Here is a 24,641-nt window from a genome sequence, read left to right as displayed (position 1 = left end):
TTATATCTCGTTCTATCCGGCCCTGCGTTGGTGACAATTTCAAGTTATTCGGCGAATATATTTGCTAATTATGAAGTGGCAAAGAAAATAATATTTGAGAAGTTTTCTGTCACAAGTGAAACCTAACGTATACGTTACCAAAGCTAGGGAGAAGAAAAAAAGAGTGCTACGGAAAATTTGAAAGAAAGATGGACAACCAACTTCAACAGATGGCTACACCAGACTTCGTTGAGAGGACAGGCAGAGGATCCTGTTGGTAACATAAAACCGACTGGCCGGACTGGTGGAGGCACAGAAGAAATCAGAGACGGTTTTTGATTTCTTGCAGGTGGAGGAGTTTACAGAGACAGTACCGAACCAACTGCAGGTAGCCCTTCAGGAGAGCCACAAGAGTTTCAGCCATTAGTGGAAAGGAGATCAGAGCAGTGATCAGGCGACAGTTGATTCCATGGAAGTAAGCTCGCACGAGTGTTGTCGAGCAGGAAACAGAAAAGCTTTGTACCTGCTTTGTGTGAGATAATTGGGTTCATGAATTGAGAGATTCAAAGCTCTTATGCCCCTTTTAAGATTCTAAAGTGATTCGAACCAACAGCACCCACCCATCCCTTTTTCCTGTGCCATTTTTTCTTCCAGCCCTCATAACCTCAAAGACATCCAATCCACATTTTTATATTCCCATTTGCTAAAATAGTCGAGAGACTCGTCAAAGATGTCTCAAGGGATGACATACTCCCCCTTAGCTCCTGGGATAAGGGTCGCAAATAATGCAAGCTGCCCACTGTCTACTCATATGTTTTATAATGGAAGTAGAGGCGGGAGGCTTGTTTGATCTTAAGGAGTCTGATTATCTCGAAACTTTCGGATATCATTCTTTGGACTAAGAAAATCCTATGTTTTGTCGGGAGTGGGGGAGGTTAATTAAACCAAAAACTCTTCGTCCATGCCTAGATATATTTTGTGCCGACCCTTACATACTCGTCCGCTAGGTTGAGATAATCAGAGTGTCCCAAAAGTGTACATTTGAAACAACAAGCCTATTTCAGTAAATCAACAGACGCTATGGACACCTAATTTTTTAAATTACTTTTTTTTAAACCACAAAACAGAACTTTCTTATTAAATAAGCTCAAAATACGTTTACTCAAACAAAGAAATAGTTGAGACAAAATATGAGATTATGAGACATTACGAGATATTAAAAAAATATGGGATAGTGAGATTCTTACTAAAAAATCGTTGATATACATTCCTCTATATTCCTGGTTATCACAGGATGGAAGTCTCGATGGCTTCAGCCCTAAAAAAGGTGAAATATTATGCAAAATTGTAATGTATTTGAATAGTATTCCCGCTCCCAATCAATGATAATTCTATAGCAAAATTATTATTAAAATATGCGGTAAAATATTTTTCAAATTAAAAATATAAAGTAAAAAATCTTAATTCAAAATTAGAAAACCGAAAAAAAAAACTTTACAAATATTCCTTTTATTAATCAATAAAAAATGAATTCGATGAAAAACGAACAGAAATTAAATCAAAAAGCTCCTTAATTTTTTTTTTTTTGTAAGAAAAGTAATCAGCTATATTAAACCTACGACGAACAGAAATGAAGTCATATGATGACTAAAACTAAAAATGAACGAAAGCCCCTGTCAAAGAGTAAATAGGACCCGAAACGGACAGAGATTACACTGGATAAGAGTAGGACTAAGACCCTCTAAAGCCATCATATGATGATTCAAACTAAAACTGAACAAAAGCCCCTGAGAAAGAGTAAATGGGACCAGAAACAGATAGGGATTAAACTCAATAAGAGTAGGACTAAGGCCCTCTAAGGCCATCATATGATGATTCTAACTAAAAATGAACCAAAACCCCTGTCAAAGAGTAACAGGGACCCGAAATGGACGGGGATTACACTGAATAAGAGTAGGACTAAGGCCCTCTAAGGCCATCACATGATGATTCAAACAAAATTTGAAGGAAAGCCCCTGTCAAAGAGTATATGGGACCAGAAATAGACAGGGATTACACTGAATAAGAGTAGAACTATGGCTTTCTCACGCCATTATGATGACTCAAACTAAAAATGAACAAAAGCCTCAGACAGAGATTACACTGAATAAGAGTAGGACTAAGGCCATCATATGATGATTCAAACTAAAAATAAACGAAAGCCCCTGTTAAAGAGTAAATGGGACCAGAAACAGACAGGGATTACACCGAATAAGAGTAGGACTAAGGCCCTCTAAGGCCATAATATGATGATTCAAACTAAATTTGAAGGAAAGCCCCTGCCAATGAGTATATGGGACCATAAATAGACAGGGATTACACTGAATAAGAGTAGGACTATGGCTTTCTAACGCCATTATGATGATTCAAACTTAAAATGAACGAAAACCCCTGTCAAAGAGTAACAGGGACCCGAAATGGACAGGGATTACACTGAATAAGAGTAGGACTAAGGTCCTCTGGGGCCATCATATGATGATTCAAACTAAATATTAAGGAAAGCCCCTGTCAATGGGTATATGGGACCAGAAATAGACAGGGATTACACTGAATAAGAGTAGGACTATGGCTTTCTAACGCCATTATGATGATTCAAATTTAAAATGAACGAAACCCATGTCAAAGAGTAAATGGGACCCGAAACGGACAGGGATTACACTGAATAAGAGTAGGACTAAGTCTCTCTTAAGAAATCTATTATGATTCAAACTAGAAATGTCCGAAAGCCCTTGTTAAAGAGTAAATGGGACCCGAAACGGACAGGAATTACACTGAATAAGAGTAGGATTAAGGCCCTCTAAGGCCATCATATGATGATGCAAACTAAAAATGAACGAAAGCCCTGGATAACAGTAAATGGGATCCGACATGGACAAGGATTACACTGAATAACGGGATGAACTAGGGGATTAATAAGGCCCTCTAAGGCTTCGATTCTTCAAAGTACCATCAAGCATGCAACAACAAAAGATATCCATCTCAAGGCTAATCAAGGTTTACAAATAAGAATTGTGCTGCCTGTCCCCTTCCCTCTCTCTCACAACCTCTGAAAGGCTTGAGTGCCATTTGTATTTTATAGAAGACGACATGTATTTTGAATAGTGTGGCTTTTATTTGTCAAAACGTCATCAACAACAGCGATAAAAGAAAAAAAATCATTAGAACGAGCGAATGATCAAGATTACTGAAAAGAAGTAATGACAGTAGAATAATAGTTTAACAAAATACCAGTGAAAATTATTGCATATCAAGCAGTTACACAAGTAAGGAGTGACCCGACTCAACAGTAACTGAAACTAAAAAATTGGAATTTTGATACCAGTAGATGTATCAAAAGAATTGACTTATCATGCTGATTCCAAATATACAAGTTTCATTATGCTAAGTTTTATCTGTCAAAAGTTACAAGCCTGAGAAATATTTCTGATTTTCTAAAAGAGTGAGAAAGAACCCCTAGAAGTCATATAATTTTAATGAGGATCACACCATCAGATTTGGCGTAACAAAGAGCCCTGATGTTTAGGTTTAAAGCTCCTATCTGCAAAAGTGTGGAATTTTTGTTATTTTTGCCACAAGAAAGATCACAGATGCGTGTTTATTTATTTGTTGTTTTTTCACCAGGGATCGCACCGACCCAGTCGGCCTAGAGCATTGGGAGCGGGCTGATGAAATGTTCCAGTGCCCTCTTCAACCGACCAAAAAAATTGGAGGGCAACTAGGCCCCCTCCCACATCACTCTGTTCCCAAAATCATTCGATCAAAATTTTGAGGTAGCTATTTTGTTCAGCATAGTTGAAAAGCTTGATAAATATGTGTTTGGAGATAATATGACCCCCCAGAGCCCCTTGGGGAAAGTCTTAAAGTTATAAAATTTATCCATTTTTATGTATAATATTTGGTGTTATGAAGTATGCATGCATTTTTCGGAAGGACAGGGAAGGACGAATTTTCCGCTTTTTTAGAAAAGCTTTCTAAAACAACCTTCTAATTTTAGGACAGCATTGATGATATTTTAGTCTTTTATGGTTTTGGTACATGATTTAGCATTTAGTAACTATTGCGCATATGAGGGGGGGGGGGGGGTTAGCAATCCTCAATACCTACCTCTTTACGCAAAAGTTTAAATTTTGTACCAATTCGTTAAAAACGACTCCTTAAACACAAGAGTCGTGTAATTAGAATATTAAATAATTTTTTTTAGGTGGTGAAAAACTTCAGCGTGAAGAGCGAAGTGTTGAGGAGGGGTAAATCCCCCTCACATACATAATAATTTGTGTTCGTTTTAAGTTTTAATGTTGCTCCTTACTTTCATTTGAAAAAAAACTTTTTTTTTTATTTCATTATGTAATATTGAACCTAGATAGATTATCGAAAATACGAATAATGACATCCCTACCTCAAGTCTTCGCAATTTAAAATTTTTAAATATTATAATGGAAAAAGCAAAGCTGTTTAAACAACCTTCTAATTTTGGGACAGCGTTGATGATATTTTAGCCTTTTGTGGTTTTACGGGATGGCAGAGAAAGTTATTTTTCCCATTATTTCTCTCAGTTTTAAGTTTGACTGCATTGTTCATTTTAGGTATTATTTATTCATAAAAGCTATTTTTTTAAATTCGACTTGACTCCCCATTTTAATTTCTCTTTGTTTTAGGTTTCATTTGTGTATTTATAGTACTTCCTATTATTTTTAAATTCGAGGTAAAATTTGAATATTAAGAGAAACTTTATGAAAACCATTAGTTTTGTCCAAGTCTTTTTAAAGTAAAACTTTAACCAATCTTTTTTTTTTTGGGGGGGGGGGTGATGGCGTTGATAGGGAGAGTGATTTCAATTCTATGAACTAAAAATCTGGATTCTCCTTAGTTTTCAATGCAGCTGGATCCAGCCTGACAACCATTCTGTTTTCGTCAATTCTGTTTTGCTCTATATGTTTAATATGTTTAATAATGGTAATATATTTAAATAAATTCATGCCGTTGTCTTTTACAGAATAGCTTCTGTAGTGTTGCCTTAAGTAAAACTATTTTCATGCCTTTTTATGAAGCAATTGAGTTTTTCCTAAGGATACTTACTCTGAGTATGAAGTGTCTTAATAGCAAGAACAATTTTTAATAGAGATTTGATGTGTGATTATTTTTATAAAATACAAATTGATTATGATCATCAGCAAAAACAAGATTCCAATTTGATATGAAAATAAAACTGAATATAAGATTTTGCAGAATACCTGATCGAGAAACGTTGTTGGAATGAGGACACGGTTTAAGGTTAAAAGTTGTATCATTTTTCAATGCATCTGTTCCGATAGTACAATCAGACAAATATCACATCACAAGTATGCACACAAGCTGTCAAGGGACATTTTCAAGCATTTCCAAAGAAATTTTTTGGACCTTTCTCGGGTACCATTTTTAAGAAAATTAGTAGTTTTTTGTGCATTGGGGTCCCAATGGCACAACTCCTTAAGGAAGCCAGTTTCAAACTGACCCGATATAAATTTGGGCTCAATTTCGGGGTCTGTGTCCATAACCTGATGTTTTTTGGAAAAACTACGGTTGTTGTGAACCAGAGATTCACAGATATGGGTTTCAAACCGATTAGAGACCAAAAGTTTTGACTTATTTCTTACCGGCCTAGCGACCTCCAGTTTTCTCCAGTTTTCAAATGATAGAAAGCAATCCCCCATGCTCCGCAAATATTTAAGTTCTTTCTGGCACGTATGCCGTTCATTTTTTACCAAGTGCGTTCGGTCACTTTAGTCACTTGTTACCATTTTAAAGGAATTAAGTGCCTGACAATTTGGGTTTAATCGTCGGGCAAATTTTTACACTGCAAATCTAGAACTCTACCAATTGATCTGTAAGTACTGACATATGAAATTAAACAGCCAGCAGTAAGGGGTTTACTGGCGTGATAGCTCACAACAAACCTTGGAAATATATATATATATATATATATATATATATATATATATATATATATTATATATATATACATATATATTATATATATATATATATATATATATATATATATATATATATATATATATATATATATATATATATATATATATATATAAGTATATATATTATATATATATATATATATATATATATAATATATATATATATATATATATATATATATATATATATATATATATATATATATATATATATATAAGTGTACTTAAAAACCAGTAGTCATATACACAAAAAAGAAAAAGACAAAAAGACAAAGAAAAGACAAAATATATACATAAGATATACAAGATAAATTGAACAGACTAGACAGTAGAATTCGACAATTTGAAATTATAACTTCCTTACCTTTAAAACATTCCTTATAAAGCTCCAACCGCAATAATTAATTCCCTAGAAGAAGTTTCTAAGATACCTGGGAGTCTTGGTACATCGTCTCATACAAAACTATTCCTTAAATTCTCCAAACATTGGCAATTACTTATTAAATGTCCCGACTTATCCCCATATTCCCCACAAAGGGGACAGGCACACTTACTTCCCGGGCAATCAACATCGTAAAAATTCTAGTATTGTCTATGCAATGGCACACAATTCCCTCGCACCTGCAGCCGACATTTCAACGCTCTCCTCACTCCTCGGTAGGTTCAGTCTCAAGTAAAACTCCTCTCCGTACACTACTTTTATCTGCTTATAAAACCTTAGAGTATCTGAATTCTCAACACCAGTAAGCCAAACCTGGATTACTTGGTCCCTAAGAATCCAGCAATTTAAGGAAATCATCAGGTTTGAATCGGGACCCTGGCCTTCATTCCATGCCCGTGAGAAACCAACTTTATCCATCAGGGCTTTAACCTGTTTTGGCCATGTTACCTTTCTAATAGATTTCAACATCTCATCATAAGCCGTCTTCACTAGACTGTTATCTGGCAAATGTAATACCAAAATTTGTTCATCTGTATAGTCCTTTTATGACGCAAATTCGGTAAACCCATGTCACCTCTAAGAACCAAACTACTAAAATTATTATTCAAGCTAACAACTCTTTTAAAATATATATGCTGCAGAGATTCCAGTTGTCTCACTATAGTGGCCCCCCACAACTCGCAGCCATAATAGGCAACTGGTAGAGCCTTAGTCATAAAGAGATACTTGTGCATCAAGATATTCTTAATGCCCATTATGTGTTTTTGCTGGAGTAGAGCACATGCAGCTGCTTTTCTACGAGAAATTACCAACTTAATGTTTTCGGTCCAGTTCCCATTTGCAGCAAACACATATCCCAAATATTTATATTTGGAGGCTACCTTTATTGACGCACCTTTATGAGTAAATGAAAAATCATGTGCCTTGAAATGATTTGAAAAACGATCAAATATCAAGTAAAAAATGAAAAAAAAGAAATGAAAATAAGAAGCGACATTAAAACTTAAAAAGATCAGAAAATACTCCTTATAGAAGAAGGACTGCCCCCTACTTAGCCCTCCTCTCTTTATGATAGAGTTTTATAGTGGTTTAAAATAATTCTCATTGCATTTCAAAGGCCCTTGTGTTTGAGCAGTCGTCAGAGACAAAAAGCCAGACTCTAGCGTAAAGAGCGAGCGGTTCAGGGGGAGGGGAGGCAGCTTTCCTCATTTAAAAAATAATTTATGTCGGTTTTAAGCTTTAATGTCACTTCTTACTTTCACCTGAAAAAACTTTTTTTTTATTTAATAAGAGATTATGGGCTTACTATGACAAAACTTTCGTTGGTTTCAAATGTTTCTCTGAAATATTTATCAAGCGAACCGTGGATTCACCAAGACATGCCTCATACTACATATGAGCATAATAAAGTAGGTCGAGTAAATAAAACAGAAAACTAGATTTTTTATTGCTGCATAATAAAACAGATGATGCTGCACGAATTATCTAATACTGACTAAATTAAATTGTTTATCTACAGGTAGGTATCAATTCGTAATATCGAGGTACTAAAGTAAATCCATATTCTGCATTTTCGTTGAGGTCGTAATCATCTTTGAGCGTCACGTTAAAATTCTGAAGTACTGCAGCCACAAAAAACGAAATAGTCAATTTCCCAATATCTTCACCAAGACAAACCCTTCGTCCTGAAAATGAAAAAAAAAGAATTCTTTATTAAAACCAAATGCTTCCAGATGGAAAAAAAATTAAGAATTCTGTTTATATTTATCTACGAAGCCACACAACTTAAGCAACACAAGCTTTGTGCAGCTAGTAACCTTCACTTGATCACTATTCATCTTGAATCCTAGCACAATCCCGGCTTGACTTGTGGAAAACGAGCGAAATACCAACCGACAGAGACAACGTGGCAATATAAAATTGGACATTCTGGCAAAGAAAAATAGAATATCAATGAATTTCAACAGCCCTGATTGCGGAGCATTGGCCTCTTACCGTTTAAATAAGATAACTTTAGAATTCGAAATAGTCACTTTTGAAGCGTTGCACTAATTTATCCAGAAATTTAGTAGAGCCAAAGTTATAATATGAATTCCATTATGGATTAGAGATCATTGAAAGGAGCCTATTTTTCAAAAACATTGAAATTACTTTAAGTAGTCTCACTGGTTTCATTAGCACAGAAGGGCCTCTATTATTGAATTTATTCTGTTATGTACTGACTCTGACAGAATTTTAACTTCAATTACTATTTTTTTTTATAAATGCACAAATTTATTAAAAAATCTTCCAAATATTTGCAAAACTGACAAACCATTCAGCTTTTTCTTTACCTTGTGAGACACAAGCGGACTTACTTCACTTCAATGTTTTGTTTCAATGTTGCACCGAATACCTTATTTCTATCTAGACTTGTTTCCTCTCTTTATGACCATATCCTGGATAGGGAAGTGGATGGGTGTAAACGATTTTCCAGGGGAAAGTATTGCTCCTATTAAGGAGTGTATTTTGGGGTAAAAAATATCGTTAATTGTTACTTTTTTTAATTATTTACAAAACCCACTATAAAAACACAAAGGAAGAGGTGAAGTATATAAAAAACAAGAAAAGAATTATACAGTAAAAATCATTGAAAGAATTATTCTCAAAAAAGTTGGCACAATGCGCGACGTTGCTAATGCTGATTTACGCTTAGCACGAACTTGGTACTATCCAAATGAAGGAAAGGATCGCGGACATGGAAATTCCGAATTAGTTTTGAATTACTACACCTAGAAGGAAGATATAGGAAATATTTACAAAACTTAAAACAATTTTTTCTAAAACACGACATATCTTTCCTGTCAGGAGGAGGAGTAGTTTCGACAAACATATAGTACGGGGCACAACATAAGACGAGAAAATCTAGCCAAAATCTCTCCGGCAAAATTTACTCCAATTTGGTACAATTAAACCATAACTAGACCGGAAGGTTTCCACTAATTGACAACATACTGCCTCCATTGTCTTACGTAACGTTCGAGCGAACCACGCTCCCAGATGCATTAATAAATCAACACAAAACATTACGGGAGAACCGATGGAAACAGAAACTGGGTGACTAACTACAACTACCCAGAATATCAGCAATTGCCGATTTAAATATGCATGGTGATAACAAGTACCTTTGGCGGACCCCACTTTTTATTTGAATCTGAGCACTCAGCCTCGAATCCCAATTATCAACCCCTTGTGCAAGTGTAGTGGAAGTAATCGTGCCTACCAATCGGGGGCTCTTAGGTTCAAAACCCATCTGGCAAAAGGGAAGATATGCATACTACTATTACTAATAATAATAATAACTCACTGCAGCACCAAGCAGCCCGAGGCCAACGCAGCTACGCACGCTCCTCCTCCAACCTAATCTATTCAAGGCCTTCCTCTTTACACCCTCCCAGGAAGTTCTCATTTCCTTTAAATCTTTATTTATGACATCTTCCCAACCCAGACCGGGACGACCTGCTTTCCGTGTAGCCCCAGACGGTTGGCCAAAAAGGACAATCTTCAGCAATTTGTCATCCTTCATCCGCAGAACGTGGCCTAGCCATATCAACCTCTCTTTCATTATTGCCCTAGAAAGCGGGATTGAACCACATTTTTCGTACAATCTACTGTTTGAAATACGGTCGGTCAGCCGGGTACCCTGAATTGCTTCAGACCCATATTACTGTCATCACTGTAGCTTCCAATATCCTAATGTTGGTTTCCAGACTTATCTTTCTATTCTTCCAAACTTTTTTTTAACTGTGAAAAAACACCCTGATCCTTAGCTATTCTGTTTTTAACATCTTCACTGATCCCACCATCTTTACTAATAATACTACCTAGGTAAGTGAAGCTCCCAACCTGATCAATCTTTTCGTTACCCAATGTCACCTTTCCATCGTCACTTATTCCTAGGTTTAGTGACTTAGTCTTCTTAAAATTAATTTTCAAGCCTATCTTAGCACCCTGAACTCGCAAAACCTCTACAAATTCATTCATTTTCCTCACACTTTCATCTAATATGCTTAAATCCTCAGCATAATCTACGCCCAGGAGCGTTTTTCCTCCCCATTTGATTCCATGGTCTCCAATTGCCTTTCCTGTGCTCTGCTCCTTAAGACGAAGTCCATCAAAATGATCCATATAAAGGGGGATAGAACACAACCCTGCTTAGCTCCTGATTTAATACAAAACCAGTTGCTAACCTCATTTCCTACCTTAACCACAGCAGTATTATTCTTGTAGATAGCACAAATCACTTTAATGTATTTTTCTGGTATACCATATACCATTGCTAACGCTCGTCTATCAACAGAATTGAAAGCTTGCTCATAATCGATAAAACCGAGGACCAAAGGTGTTTGACAACGAAGGGACTTCTCAATTATTAACCTAAGAGTGAAAACTTGGTAGACACATCCTCTACCTTTTCTAAAACCGCATTGTTCTTCCCTTAAAACTTTGTCTACAGCATCTCTCAGTCTAAAAAGTATCATATTACTCAGTTATTCGCTACCTACAGAAACCAGACTAACGCCTCGATAATTACGACACTCACTCTTGTCACCTTTCTTAAATAGTGGTTTAACTAAGGTTCTCCTAAAATCATTGGGTACTCCCCCTTTTTTGCAGATATGCATATATACTCGAATAAACCCATTTAGCAAAAACAATAAAATTACAATACCAATAGAGTCACATATACATTTTTATTAATTCCCTCTTTAATCAAAGAAGCAATTGCTTGACTATGATGTAAAAATAAGATTCTGATATGGAAAGAAGGGGTCAAAATTTTTTCAGCGAAAGGGTAAGGTTTATTAAGCACTTCATTAAATATTAACTCAATCCCTAGCTATGAATTTTATGCTGATATGAAGTGCAACCATGAAAACATGGTAAGACAATGAGGCTCCCGGTTGTTTTCTTTCTTTTCGTTAACTATGGTTCTTTTCTTTCGGTTTACCAAAGAAAAAGTCATAAAACTTAAAATAAAATCAGAAGAAAAACACGCTATTCTTAGAAATTATGAGCTATGTTGCAATCTTTGCAACATGATGGCAATATCATTTTTGAAATTAAATTTTCCTTTGTTGTTTATCTCATGAAACTTTTGAAATAACAATAAATCCCAAATCCTGTCTGTCTTAGCATTGTATCCAAGACGGATTTTACCCACTTGTGCACAGAATTGTAGTAAACCAAATGAAAAAGCGAAAAACAGCTTCCGGTTAACAATAAAATTAAAAACGGGTCTACATTGGACAGCAAGTTGGCGTTGACCACATTTTTAGTCCATAAAATGTAAGCTATTTTTTTGCCAAATTATTCAATTTTGATAAACAAGAAAAAAAATGTATTTTTGCTGGAAAATTGGCATATCAACGAAATCTACACTTTTTGGGTATTTTTGGCCTTCTGAGGAGGGAAGGGGGATATAAAATCTATTCCTAAGCACTAAGTAAAGTTAAAAAGATACCAAGAAATCAGGCAAAGATCAAAAGCGCAGACGTGAAAGACCTTGGAACTTTTTTGCCCTTCCCTTACGTGTGAAACTATCAAAAAAATATATTTTGTGATTATACAGGGTGATTCCGAAGCCCTTCTCTGATTGAAAAGAATCAAATATAGACACCATGCGTGAAATGAATGTTTGAAAAGGGTGCCAAAATTCGGTACAAGCAAGCCAATTGGTTCTTGCAACCTATTTTAATAACATACTACTTTTATTACTGCAGTTTAGTAGTTTGCATTCACAACTCGAAAAAACATTCGGAGGATTCTCTGCTTTAATGAGACCTGTTTAATATTATTATCTTAGTAATATCAGTATTGCCCTTTCATATAGACCGTAAATCCTTAAGTGAGTTTTTGTATGCAAAATGGTTTGATGAGTTTAAAAATTCTGTTAGCACAAGGCCGGCTAACTCTTTTGAAAATAAAGATGACCTTATCTCTGCATCAAACATCCCCCCAAATAGCAGATTAGCACAGCTTATTACAGGGCATAGTACATTGCTTCATTTTTTAAACAGGATTGGGAAAGCTGACTCTCCAATGTGGTTGTACGGTCTAATGGAAACATGTAGTCATCTTCTATTTGATTGTAGAGCACGTATAGTAATGGAGTTCGAATTAAGTGAATATGAAATAAGTGTGCCGTTTCCTTTATCGCTGATAATCAAACAGTTCGTGGTAAAGTACTGTAGTAAGGAGCGACCCGGCTCAATAGTAAACGAAACTCTAAAAAACAGAACTTCGATGGTAAAAGATATATCAAAAGAATCAGATTTTTATGCTGATTTTAAATATATAAGTTTCATCAAATTTAGTCTTTGTCATCAAAAGTTACGAGCCTGAGAAAATTTGTCTTATTTTGGAAAATAGGGGGAAGCACCCCCAGAAGACAGATCAGGGGTGCGTGTTTATTTGTTTTTTTTTGTTTTTTCCCCAGGGGTCATCGTATTGACCAAGTGTTCCTAGAATCTCGCAAGAGGGCTCATTCTAACGGAAATGAAAAGTTCTAGTGCCCTTTTTAAGTGACAAAAAAAATTGGAGGGCACCTAGGCCCCCTCCCACGCTAATTTTTTTCCAAAAGTCAACGATTTCAAATTTTGAGATAGCCATTTTGTTCCGCATAGTCGAAAACCATATTAACTAAGTCTTTGGAATGACTCACTCCCCCACAGTCCCTGGGGGAGGAGCTGCAAGTTACAAACTTTGTCCAGTGTTTATATACAGTAATGGTTATTGGGAAGTGTACAGACGTTTTCAGGGGGATTTTTTTTGGTTTGGGTTTGGGTTGAGGGAAGGGGCTATGTGGGAGGATCTTCTCTAGGAGGAATATGTCATGGGGGAAGAGAAATTCAATGAAAAGGGCGCGGGATTTTCTAGCATTACTATAAAAAAAAAAAATGAAAAAATAAACACGAAAAAGTTTTTTCAAATGAAAGTAAGGAGTAACATTAAAACTTAAAACGAACAGAGAGTTTTACGCATATGAGGGATTCTAAAAATACTTTAGCATAAAGAGCGAGGTATTTAGGAGGAGATAAATACCTTGCTCTTTATGCTAAAGTATTTTTAGTAATTTCAACTATTTATTCTACGGCCTTTCTGATTCAGGGGTCATTCTTAAAGAATTGGGACAAAACTTAAGATTTAGTGTAAAAGGCGAGGTATTAACGGGGGGACAAACCCCCTCATATACATAATAAAAAATATAAGAATATAAAAGTTTGTTACGTAAATTAATTCTTAAGTTACGTATATTTTTTACTAATAAAAACGTTCGTTAAAAATTAAAAGTTCTAGTTGCCTTTTTAAGTAACCGAAAAATTGGAGGGCAACTAGGCCTCCTTCCCCACCCCTTATTTCTCAAAATCGTCTGATCAAAACTAAGAGAAAGCCGTTTAGCCAAAAAAAAATTAATATACAAATTTCATTTTAATAATTTTTGTGCGGAGAGCCAAAATCAAAAATGCATTAATTCAAAAACGTTCAGAAATTAAATAAAAAAAAACTAGTTTTTTAAACTGACAGTAAGGAGCGATATTAAAATTTAAAACGAACAGAAATTACTCCGTATATGAAATGGATTGTCCCCTCCGCAATCCCTCGCTCTTTACGCTAAAGTTTGACGCTTTGCCACAACTCTACTTTTTAAGACAATTAAAAACTTTAGCGTAAAGAGCGAGGGATTGCGGAGGGGACAACCCATTTTATATACGGAGTAATTTCTGTTCGTTTTAAGTTTTAATATCGCTCCTTACTTTCAGTTTATAAAACTAGTTTTTTTTTATTTATTAGAAATAGCAGAGTTTGGACTATTGTAAACAGATTTTTATCCCGCACGAAGAGACTTGACTTTAAGTTAGGGCTTATGTTTTGTTTTAGATAGTGTGTATTCTTTCTTTTTCTCTCTTTTTTACTTTTTTGTGGTAGTATGTACGTGTTTTTTTTCTTTTCTGTGAAACACCTGTTTTTGGTTTAATCCCGAAAAAAAGTATCTATCTGTAATACGTAATCACAATATCTCACAAACATACACTCTTCATTCAATATTCGAAAGATTCCAAAATAGCGTCAGGTTATTTTAAGCCCCATTTGTATTTGACGTTTTACGAAGAGAATACGAAATGAGTCAGCCAATTTGAAACGACATTTTCCCTTATTGTGTTGAAAAAAACAATTTTATCACATTTCAGCCGTTGAATAGCTTTGCGTTATGTCCGCAAGATGTCAACTTAAAATAGGGGGGTTTAAACATAATTACTGTGATATTCAAAGTCGAAATAGCGTCTTAAAGCCGATTTCAGACGCTATTTGAAGTTTTTTTCCTATAAGGCACTGAATTAACTTTCTAAGCGAAAATCTAAATTTAAACAGAAAAAAAATTCAAAAAATACTCTATATTTTCTGTTTCAAATTACGTGTAACATAGATATATTAACGTTAGTTTTAAGCTTCCTTAAAAAAAAAAAAGTAAGAGAAACCATACCCCAGTTTATTTTGAGAAATATTCCTCTATTATATCACCTATCTAAAAACTCCCCATAGGTTCTTGTGCAGAATTATCAGTCATCAGATTGTAAGAATCGTTCGAGCAGTAATTTCACACAACATCAGAGGCAGTTTTAGGGAGAACAGAGGGGGCACTTGTCCTGGGAGCATAAATTTAAGGGCGCAAAATTTCAAATAAATCATCTAGCTATTATAATCATTTTATAATTTTTTTAATTTTTTTACAATAAATTAGAGGACGCCTTTGACATTAAATATATACATATTGAATCCGAAATTTTCATTTTCTCATATCTTCATCACCATTCCTTGTAAATATTAAGTAAAAGAAATTTGTTAACTGAAAGTAAGGAGCGATATTAATACTTAAAACGAACAGAAATTACTCCGTATATGAAAGGGGCTGTTTCCTCCTCAACGCTCCGCACTTTACGCTAAAGTTTGACTCTTTTTCTCAACTCTACTTTTTAAAAGAGTGAAAAACTTTAGCGTAAAGAATACTTTACTGGATACACATCACTCATAATTGGGATATAATATGAAAATACTTTTACTCTCAATCTTCATAGAAATATTTAGCTGAGGAAAATCAAGAGGACGGAGACTGTAGGATCCGAATCTGTTACGGATGAAAAGTTTTCCAAACGTTTTCCAAATTCAAACCTATGGTAGCACTTTTCCTCCGAAATAAAATTACCATCAAGTATCAAGATTCGGTTCAATCGATCCATCTAAATTATTCTTACGTTTGCAAATACTTAAGGTTTTTTTTCAGTTATGTTGAGAATCATGACTCTCCAGTTCATTTTGGAATTTCAAAAATCTTGTTATGGATGATATATGCCGATATACTATCAGAGCGCATCAAAAAAGTGAAAAATGACTTTGACGTTTTTCAATTGGAATAAAAGGTGAGTCAATTCAATAAGGATGTGTATATGTCTTTCTTTAGTTATTCTCGCTAGACATACCACTCTTAAAAAAAAACCTGATGGTCTCAATTAAGACTTATATTCAATAAAAAAAATTATAATTTTTAAAGACAAGTTTTACGTTAGTATGGGGCGTCCCTGCACTGAACTTTTTACCCAATCAGCTATATTTGTATTCGATTAGAGCCCCGGCTCTTAAATCTGAAAATGATAATGAAAGAAATTACACAAGCTTTTGCTTCATCGAGACATGCAAATATCGAAGATTATTGTACTGACGTCACGTCTTATAGATGATAGAGTTTGGAATTGTTATCTACCAACTGACCATATATATTTCGGAAATGTGCTAGCTTAGCGACCATTGAAAAGAGAAGGTCACACCTATTCAGCTAGAATGCCATTGCAAGGTTTTCACGGATGGTCGGTTTTGCTTTTACAGCAACAGATCTACATTTTGGAAATGTTGATTAATATACGCTAAAAAGTATAATAAATTGCTGAATTAACTATATCTATATAAAATTTATTAGATTAGGAAACATATGGGTTAAGGCCCGAAATGCACGCAAAAGACAGAAAAGTCGATGCATTTTTCTAGAAAAAGCTAATGAAATTTTTTAATTATATATTTTGGATTTATCTGATGCTGTTGTCTTTTATTAATTTGTACAATATATAAGCCGGACCAATCCTATTTTGGCATTATCTGTGCAACATATTTCTATGATGTATTGGAATGTTAGTCTGGCTTTGAATGTTGATAAATCCAAATATACAGTTTTCAATCCCAAATCACCAGCTCATAATTTGTCCTGTGTTTCCTCGGTAATTCATAATGCTGCGCTTTTATGGTGGTTAGGGACTTGAATTTGTTCTACATTCCCTTTTTTGCGACTCCAGGTTCTGAGGGATGTTAAAGAAAAGTTGACGATTGGATATGCGAAAATTATACCTAACCGTGGAAAATATTCACGCCGAGCTTTAGTTAAAATCTATCCTACATATTTTGACAATTCTGTCTTATTTTTGAGTGGTATATAGTCGCTATTGAAAAAAAAGATTTGTGCCAGGTCCGTATTGCTTGTTTTAGATATTGCAAATCTTTGCAGTACCTTCTAACTTCATGTCGTAATCAACATGTTATTGAGAAGTACAATGCTACCTACATTATTCAATAGTCTGAGATGCTTAGTGCTAATTTAAAAAAATCATGTCTTTGTGGCCCTAGACCCAAACCATAATATTACCCGTTTTTTTTTTTGTCTGAGCTAAAGGTTTAAGTTGTACCTGTGTTTAGGTGTTTGCTTTTTATTTCTTTTTAGTGTGATTTACTCCGCTTGTTTTGTCTAATAGTGGGCTATAAATAAAAGTATAATTATTATTATATTGTTGCTGAGTGAACCATAAAAATATCATTGTATAATAAAATGTCCAAAACTTCTTTTAGCTTTATTTATGTAGAGTGGCTAATGCAAAATTGTTGTTTTTGCACGAGACCAGGAGCAAAAAATAAGATATAATTCATCATGTTCAACAATATTTGCGTTATCATTTGTGTGACACAAATTGTGTCAGACATGTTTCACAAGGTAACTTAATAAGCCAACAATTCCAAAAATCGAAATGAATGAAGATCCATATTTCGGCTCAAGTAGCTAAAAGGACAACGAAGAGCACAACTAATTTTAAATGATGATCTTTGATGATATATTTACCGAAGTTTTTCAATCACATCATTTTGGCACCAAGCAATGGCTTCGTTTGGGAGGGGGACAAGCAGGGGGCGGTTGCCCTAAATTTTTTGAAGAAAAAATTACTATTTTGCCCATGCCCCTTTACTCTCCGGATTAGGACCCATCTTGCCCCTCCACAATACAAATGCTGGAGCATATATATATATATATATATATATATATATATATATATATATATATATATATATATATATATATAAACAATTAATTTGTCGATTAGTCGAGATGTTGAGGTAGCTATTGCAGTAGTTTCTTTTGATTTAGCTCAACATGCCCCTCATCATTTCCTGAAATTTTGCCTGTGCCCAAAAGTTTTTTTAAAGCAACATTGACCTCCCACTTCTCTTTCTTGGGCTCATTTCTTGGCTTTAATGACCATTTTTTGCAGCCCCTCCCCCTAAAGATTACAGTATTGCCTTCATTTATTTACCAGTTTTTGTTTGTTTTTAGTTCTGCTTGTTTTTGGTTTTAACATACCTCTTTATTTTTCTTTATAAGACTTTATAAAAAAAAAAAATTATTTAATATACATGCAATTGTTATTTGACATACTTTTTTAGGAGATGTCCTCAAGGACGTCATAAGTTTTTTTCCTTGTTTGCTTAAACTAAAATATTGGAAACCACCGGATTAAGGACTACATGACTGCTTTGATGAAAATCAAGTGCTATTTGTCAGTTGTGTGCTCAATGCGTTTTATTTGCAGTTCACGTGGGCATATTGGCCTTGGAATATGGGTTGCAGCGGTAGCTTGCAGCCTAGTAAGAGACTATCATGTCCCATAGTAAAACACAAAATAGCCCATAACTGCTAAGACTAGAGTCAGATCAAAAAAGGCCTTGGAATTACAATTCGAGACCTCAAAAATCGTAAGACATCAATTTTTTCAAGTAAAGCATGATTTTTGAAACATGTTCCAAACGTATTTTGATTTTAAATTTCTACACTGAGATATTAGCCTCAAATTTATCAGCAATAGTACCAAAAATTCTTGAAGGTATTCTTTATGTAAAAATTCGTAAATTCTACACTGGTAAAAATCACGATCTATTTGGTGCAATGGTAGCCTAGGATATGCAATAAAAACTGAGAAACCTTAAGCAGTGGTTATTAGCGAGGATCAACCAGCGCTGGTTATCACACGCACCTATTTTGTTTCGATTTAGAACAGATACACTGTGATCCTGACTAAAAGAAAAAACACGAATAAACAGAGCACACGTACTGTTTGCCAAATGGGGTTAGAGGCCAAAGGGACTAGGCACTAACCTTGCGCCCTGGCCGGATAAAGGGAGTATGAGAAAGATATTATACTCTCTTTGTCAAAGAGGGCTCAAGACCCAGTGTCTATGCTATTTCAAAAAAAAAAAATAATAAAAACAGTGAAAAAACATACAGACTTTTTACGAGAGTGGGTTGGAATTGAACATATGTACAAACTATCAAAAGGGGGTTAGAGGAGAACCGTATACACTGCTTATCTCCCTCTAAAAAATGTATTTTAAAGAACTCCCTTTAAAACATAAAAATGATTACCTTGATTTTCACTGCTGAAAACACTTCCCCCATCCTCCATGAAAAACATTTTATGGGTGCCCTTTTTTCTTGCTTTATTGTCAATCTCGAAGCATTGTTAAATAAAACCAAACTTGAGAGAGCCTTCTTTAGGGGGACGGTGGCCTTCCCCGAATTAAAGAGAACCCTGGATCAAAGAGTTCGTTGTAAAGTAGTAACATGCCATAGCATGTCCAGCTTTCTACTATGTAAACATGTGTCTATGAAGCCTCTGTTTTTATGGGTTACCTGTATAATCTAGGGCACTTATCCAGGGCTAAACTTATCATGGTGCCCCAGAAGGCCCATTATTTAGACTTTCCGCACCTTTCTGATTCGAAAGGATATCTTGAAATTTGGATTTGTGCCCATGTGGAGCCACGGGGTTACATGGGGCGTTGAAAAGATTTTATGCTGCCCTCCAATCAGGCTCATCTGTAAAAAATGGTGCTTCTGAATCTTAAAAAGCACACCTTTCTGATTCGAAAGGCTATCTTTAAATTTGGATTTGTGTTCATGTAGAGCCACGGGGTTACATGGGGCGTTGAAAAGTTTTTAGGTTGCCCTCCAATCAGTTTCATCTGTTAAAAATGGTGTTTCTGAATCTTAAAAATAGCACATTTCTAATTCGAAAGGGTATCTTGAAATTTAGATTTGTGCCTATGTGGAGCCACGGGTTGTCTCACAGAGGGTCCAAGTTTGTAATAAATTAATATTAGATATTGGTATTTTTTGTTCATTTGCTAATAAATAAATCAAATGAAGGTCTGAAATAGTATTACCTGATGCGAAGTGCTACAAAGATTTGGAATTCACCACCATTTTTCTTTATGTGCATTTTTTTTATATCTGTTTCTCAGAAACTTTTCTTACACGAAAGTAAACAGCATCAAAACAGTCAATTTCAAGATACAGAATTTTGATAGAATACAGCAGTATTACTGTATTACTGTAATACAGCAGTATTACTGTAATACTGTAATACTGTAATACATTAGTATTACTGTAATACAGCAGTACTCTGTTTCCAGAGTAAATCACATGCTAATTCACGAGGCCATTCGTCAAAATGGATCGGGCAGACTCAGTGGTGTAGCTGCTACTTTTTATGCATTTGAGAGCTAAGCCTAACAACTAGCTTTAAGAATTTTCCTTATATCCTATGGACCTTCTGAAATGAAAAAAAAAAACTGAGTAACTACTTTATTTTTAAAACATCTCTGGACCAGGGAATGAACTGTCCCCAGACTTCTTTTTCCTGTCTTTAAATCGCCAGCAGCAAGTGCCAAACATAGCTGTGAGGTTCCTCATATGACATGGTCTGCAAAGACTTCCAGCTGGAGTTCATTATCATAGTCACACAGAGTGTGAAGACACAATGTGTTCAAATGCAAAAATAAAATGCAGTATGTTCATGCTTGTGCTTAGATTATGCTTGTGTTTGTACCATGCTTGTACGTTACTTATATGCTGTTTTGTTATGTAGCTCAAAACGGGGAGAGGGGTCTAGGGAATCTATGTTGAATGAAGCAACCGATGCTCTCTGTGACTCAAAAAGGGGGAGGGTTTCACACCTCCTCCCCCAACTCTAATGATTGTCTTGCTGCATCCAGAAGTATCCTTTTCATTTTCGTTGTGGTTGAAATTCTATCGGGCTGATTGAAATTCTATCTGTGGTTTAAATTTTATTTGGCTACGGCTTATAAGGCATTTTTTCAGTTAAAACAACGGTTTTAGAGCAGCGAAATAAGACACAATATAAGAGTAAAACCGATGATATCTTAGCAGAACTAAGAACAACAGATGGCAAATCGCAACTAATTTTTCTATAATTGAAAATAACTTACCTGTTTGAAATGGCATAAAAAACTCCGGTTTTATTATATTGTTGTATTCATCTAAAAATCTCTCAGGCCGAAAGTTCTCAGGGTCTTTCCATAGATTAGGATCTAAATTCATGGCCCATAGAAAGGGTAAAATCATTGTTCCTTTTTTTACGTAATATCCTTCAACTATTCTATCCTGAAAAAAAGAGCATGGTGGTGATGAGTCTTGCGCAAACAAAAAAGCGTAGTTTTATTTTTAACAATAGGGTAAAAACCATGTATTTTAAACCAAATTTCCCTTTTTTTTAAGATAAAAAAAATAAATAAAACAGGAGTATCACCACTTTTCCCTCAATATATTCGAATTAAAACTCAAACTTTTTCTCTTCTCGATACCTGCCATAAATCTCTTTCAGAAACTTTGATGCCATCTACGTTTCATAAATAGCTAGCGACTCTACTTATTTGCCCAGTTTATGAATTTTGTACACAGAAAGAGATTTTGGATGTAAGTGCAGCCACTCGAGAGCGAGCAGAGAATGTTCAAGCTACTGTAGGAAATCAGGTACACATTGATTGCCACAGATCTCGCATATCTTCGAATCGAACACAGAGGAAACTCTGAAAGTAGGAGCAGCAATTCTTCATCGTATGGTCGACCAGTCGGTAAAAGATTTTATTTTGAGAAGGAAGTCACAAGTAACCCTGAAGACAGCCAAGAGATCTGGCTTACCGGACATCAAGTACATAGATCCTGGCCTAATCTTCCAGAGAGTCTTGGTTGTTGCAAAACGTTCAGTCATGCCAGAAGGAGACTCCTTCAAACACAAGTAATGAGTTGTTCTTACATATTTTTTTTACGGCAATGGGGTCATGAGGAGAGCAAACAAGCCCGATCTTGCGGACACTTTATTTGAAGCTTATAAAAAACGTTAATAGCCTGTACTCAAAAAGGCACTACTCCAAAAACCTCAAGAGGGTCTCAAGAAAATAGAGCAGCGGTTTCCAGCCCCTATCTCAAATTTCTGAAATTTCATATGTTACCCAAGAAGGATGAAAGCGTTCAATTATTCTTTTTTATTAACAAATTAGATCTTATTGCAGTAAATATCAAGTTTTTCCATTTTGTGCAAAAAATACAGGGTTGACAAACTTTGGACCAAAAGGATAACGAGCAAAAATTCAGAGACAGTAATATTATAACTATTTGAAAGTGATAAGTCCAACTTCTGTTTTAGGGATCACACTGAGGTGCGGTATTACATTTTTTTTTCTCGGCATAGTAAATATAGCAAAAGGTTTATTCACATCAAAGAGAGGATCTATGAAGAAGCTCAAATTAAACACAAATAATCTACACTTAAGAGGGATGCTACTTACCCCCCCCCCCCCATTCGTGCTAAAGTATGTCAAGGTCTTCTTAAAGGCATTTTTAAATGCAGCAAATAGAGATAGTTGGCAAATACTTTTTTTTTATTGGTCGCCTTTCGAAGCATTTGAAATAAAGATTTAGTGGTTTACAGCAGCTAAAATAAACTAGCCCTTTAATTCTCAAAACATTTTGAAAAAAACCTTTGAAATTTTTCGTTCAATGTTAATTTTGTCTGCTTTCTTACTAATGTACCCTAGCTATTTTCGTTGATACGCATGAAAATATTATTTAACCAAAAATTAAGGTGAGACAGAGTAAAATACAGAATTATCCATTCTGATGGAGTCCTGTTCACTTAAACTATCGAATCAAGACGACCCTAACCTGGATAATGGATCAAGAGGCGTTATGTGAGGTGATGTGGTTATCACCTCTTCTGCAATACTTTTGGCGAGTCTTTAATACCCTGAACCGAATCATCATCATTTTCATTAAATCGTGTTGACAATTACTTTTTAATTACTGTTTGAATCCCAAGACATACTTTTCCTACTATGGAAGTTTCGAAAGGCAATAAAGAAAACAGAGATGCAAAAAAGGAACAACTCTCATAATTTAGTCTTTGCTGCTAGACAGTATTATTTTTGGAATCCATTTTTATCAACCCAACTTTGCGAGCCTGAGGGAGAGGAGAAAGTCTCTGCCCTCTTAGCAGAAAGTAGAGATAGTTGGGGAATAAATTGGGAAGCGAAATAGCGGGTAGTGGAGAAGTCGAGTGACATTAAAGGTGTGGTTGGATCAAATTAGCCTGAGAAGGGGTTGGAGATATATCTTGTAAACATATTGGGGTGCTTGACCTTGAGAGTGGCGAGTGGGAGTCCCTTTTAGGAGCTGGAGGTATTCGTCAGACCCCAAAATCAACAACTGGCTCTGGCCTTTCATGGGCACTAGTTATAACTTTGCCAAGGCCAGGCCTTTCCCAGCTATGATCTCTGGGGAATATCCTCCCCGATTACAGCTTATATCTGTTTCCCTATACCTGTGCCCTTCATCCCTTTACCCAAATCACATCCTAAATTTAATTTACAGATGTTCCCTATTTGACTGTTCAATGAGCTTGAACCCAAAAGAAGTTAAATCCTGCTCTCCGCGAATCTGCACCACTTTCCCCCGATCATTCTCATATTTTGTACATGTTACCCTGAGTCATTTTAAACTAATCCGAGGGGCAAGTTCAGTTTTGATCCAGATATAGAGTTCTTTTCACCACTTCAGGTTAAGGTGCTAGCTAACCCAATCTCTCTTGCTGAATGGTGAAGTCCCATTCACCAGAGACTACTTTTTCGTTACTTTCAGACGTAGATTTGAGAGGACAAGGAAGTTTCGTATTTAATTATGCTACAAGGCTCTTATCAATGAATAAGTAAGAATCTATTAAATTTTACTCTTTTTTGTCGGCTGGTCGTTTAGCAGATGATTCCCCTTCAGAAGGTGGGCTAAGCCTGGCCGTCTCTTCACGAGATAATAGCATGATAATCGTCAGCGTCTTTCACGGATTTACCTCTTCAAGCTCAAGTCCTTTGATGATGGTCATGCATCGCAATTATTTGAAAGAGCTCGGTCCTGGAAGCACTTTGGATGGTTGTGGATTTTTAATCAAATGTTACCGTACCAAGCAGAAATGGTAATCCGCAAATTTATACGAGGATATCAAGAGCCCAGAAGGCCGAGAAGAGATCAAAGGTTAGGCTCAAAAGCTCACTAATTACCCGAGCAGAATCAAATCATAAAAAAGAGCTCTTGGAACTCAGACAGTCCCGAGTCAGGCCATCCTTATAACCGAGGCTGGTGTCCCGTCTGATACACGCGTGTTATCACTACTAAATCCCCGAATATAACACCTTGACTACGGAGTTCAATAGTCTAAGATTTCAAACTCCTACTACTACTACTACTGCTACTAACAATTCACCGCAGCACCAAGCCTTCTGAGGCCAACACAGCTGCGCATGCTCCTCCTCCATCCCAATCTATTGAAAGCCTCTCTTACAACCTACCAGGAAGTTCCCATTTCCTTTAAATCTTTCTTTATGACATCCTTCCATCCCAGACGAGGACGACCTGCTTTCCGTTTAGCCCTAGACGGTTGGCCGAAAAGGACAATCTTCGGCAATCTGTTAGTCTTCATCCGCAGAACGTGCCCTAGCCATCTCAACCTTTC

The 24,641-nt window shown here is 35.6% G+C and overlaps 1 protein-coding gene across 4 annotated transcripts in view; it reads right to left on the bottom strand.

Annotated features, from left to right (window-relative positions):
- Positions 1-7,855: 7,855 nt before the first annotated feature.
- Positions 7,856-24,641, bottom strand: part of LOC136026003 (cytochrome P450 306a1-like) — a 68,646-nt gene continuing 51,860 nt past the window's right edge. For all 4 annotated transcript variants that reach the window (XM_065702148.1, XM_065702147.1, XM_065702149.1 and 1 more), the window contains 2 exons: positions 21,070-21,244; positions 7,856-8,117 (listed from right to left, as the gene is read on the bottom strand). In XM_065702148.1, the coding sequence (XP_065558220.1) occupies positions 7,942-8,117; positions 21,070-21,244 (351 nt within the window). In that variant the 3' untranslated portion in view covers positions 7,856-7,941. The remainder of the gene's footprint in view (positions 8,118-21,069; positions 21,245-24,641) is intronic.

The sequence above is a fragment of the Artemia franciscana genome, chromosome 4 (assembly GCF_032884065.1).
Source record: "Artemia franciscana chromosome 4, ASM3288406v1, whole genome shotgun sequence".
In the NCBI taxonomy this organism is placed as follows: Eukaryota; Metazoa; Arthropoda; class Branchiopoda; order Anostraca; family Artemiidae; genus Artemia; species Artemia franciscana.
Note: the sequence above shows the minus strand (reverse complement) of the source record. Positions and strands in the feature narration are given on the sequence as shown.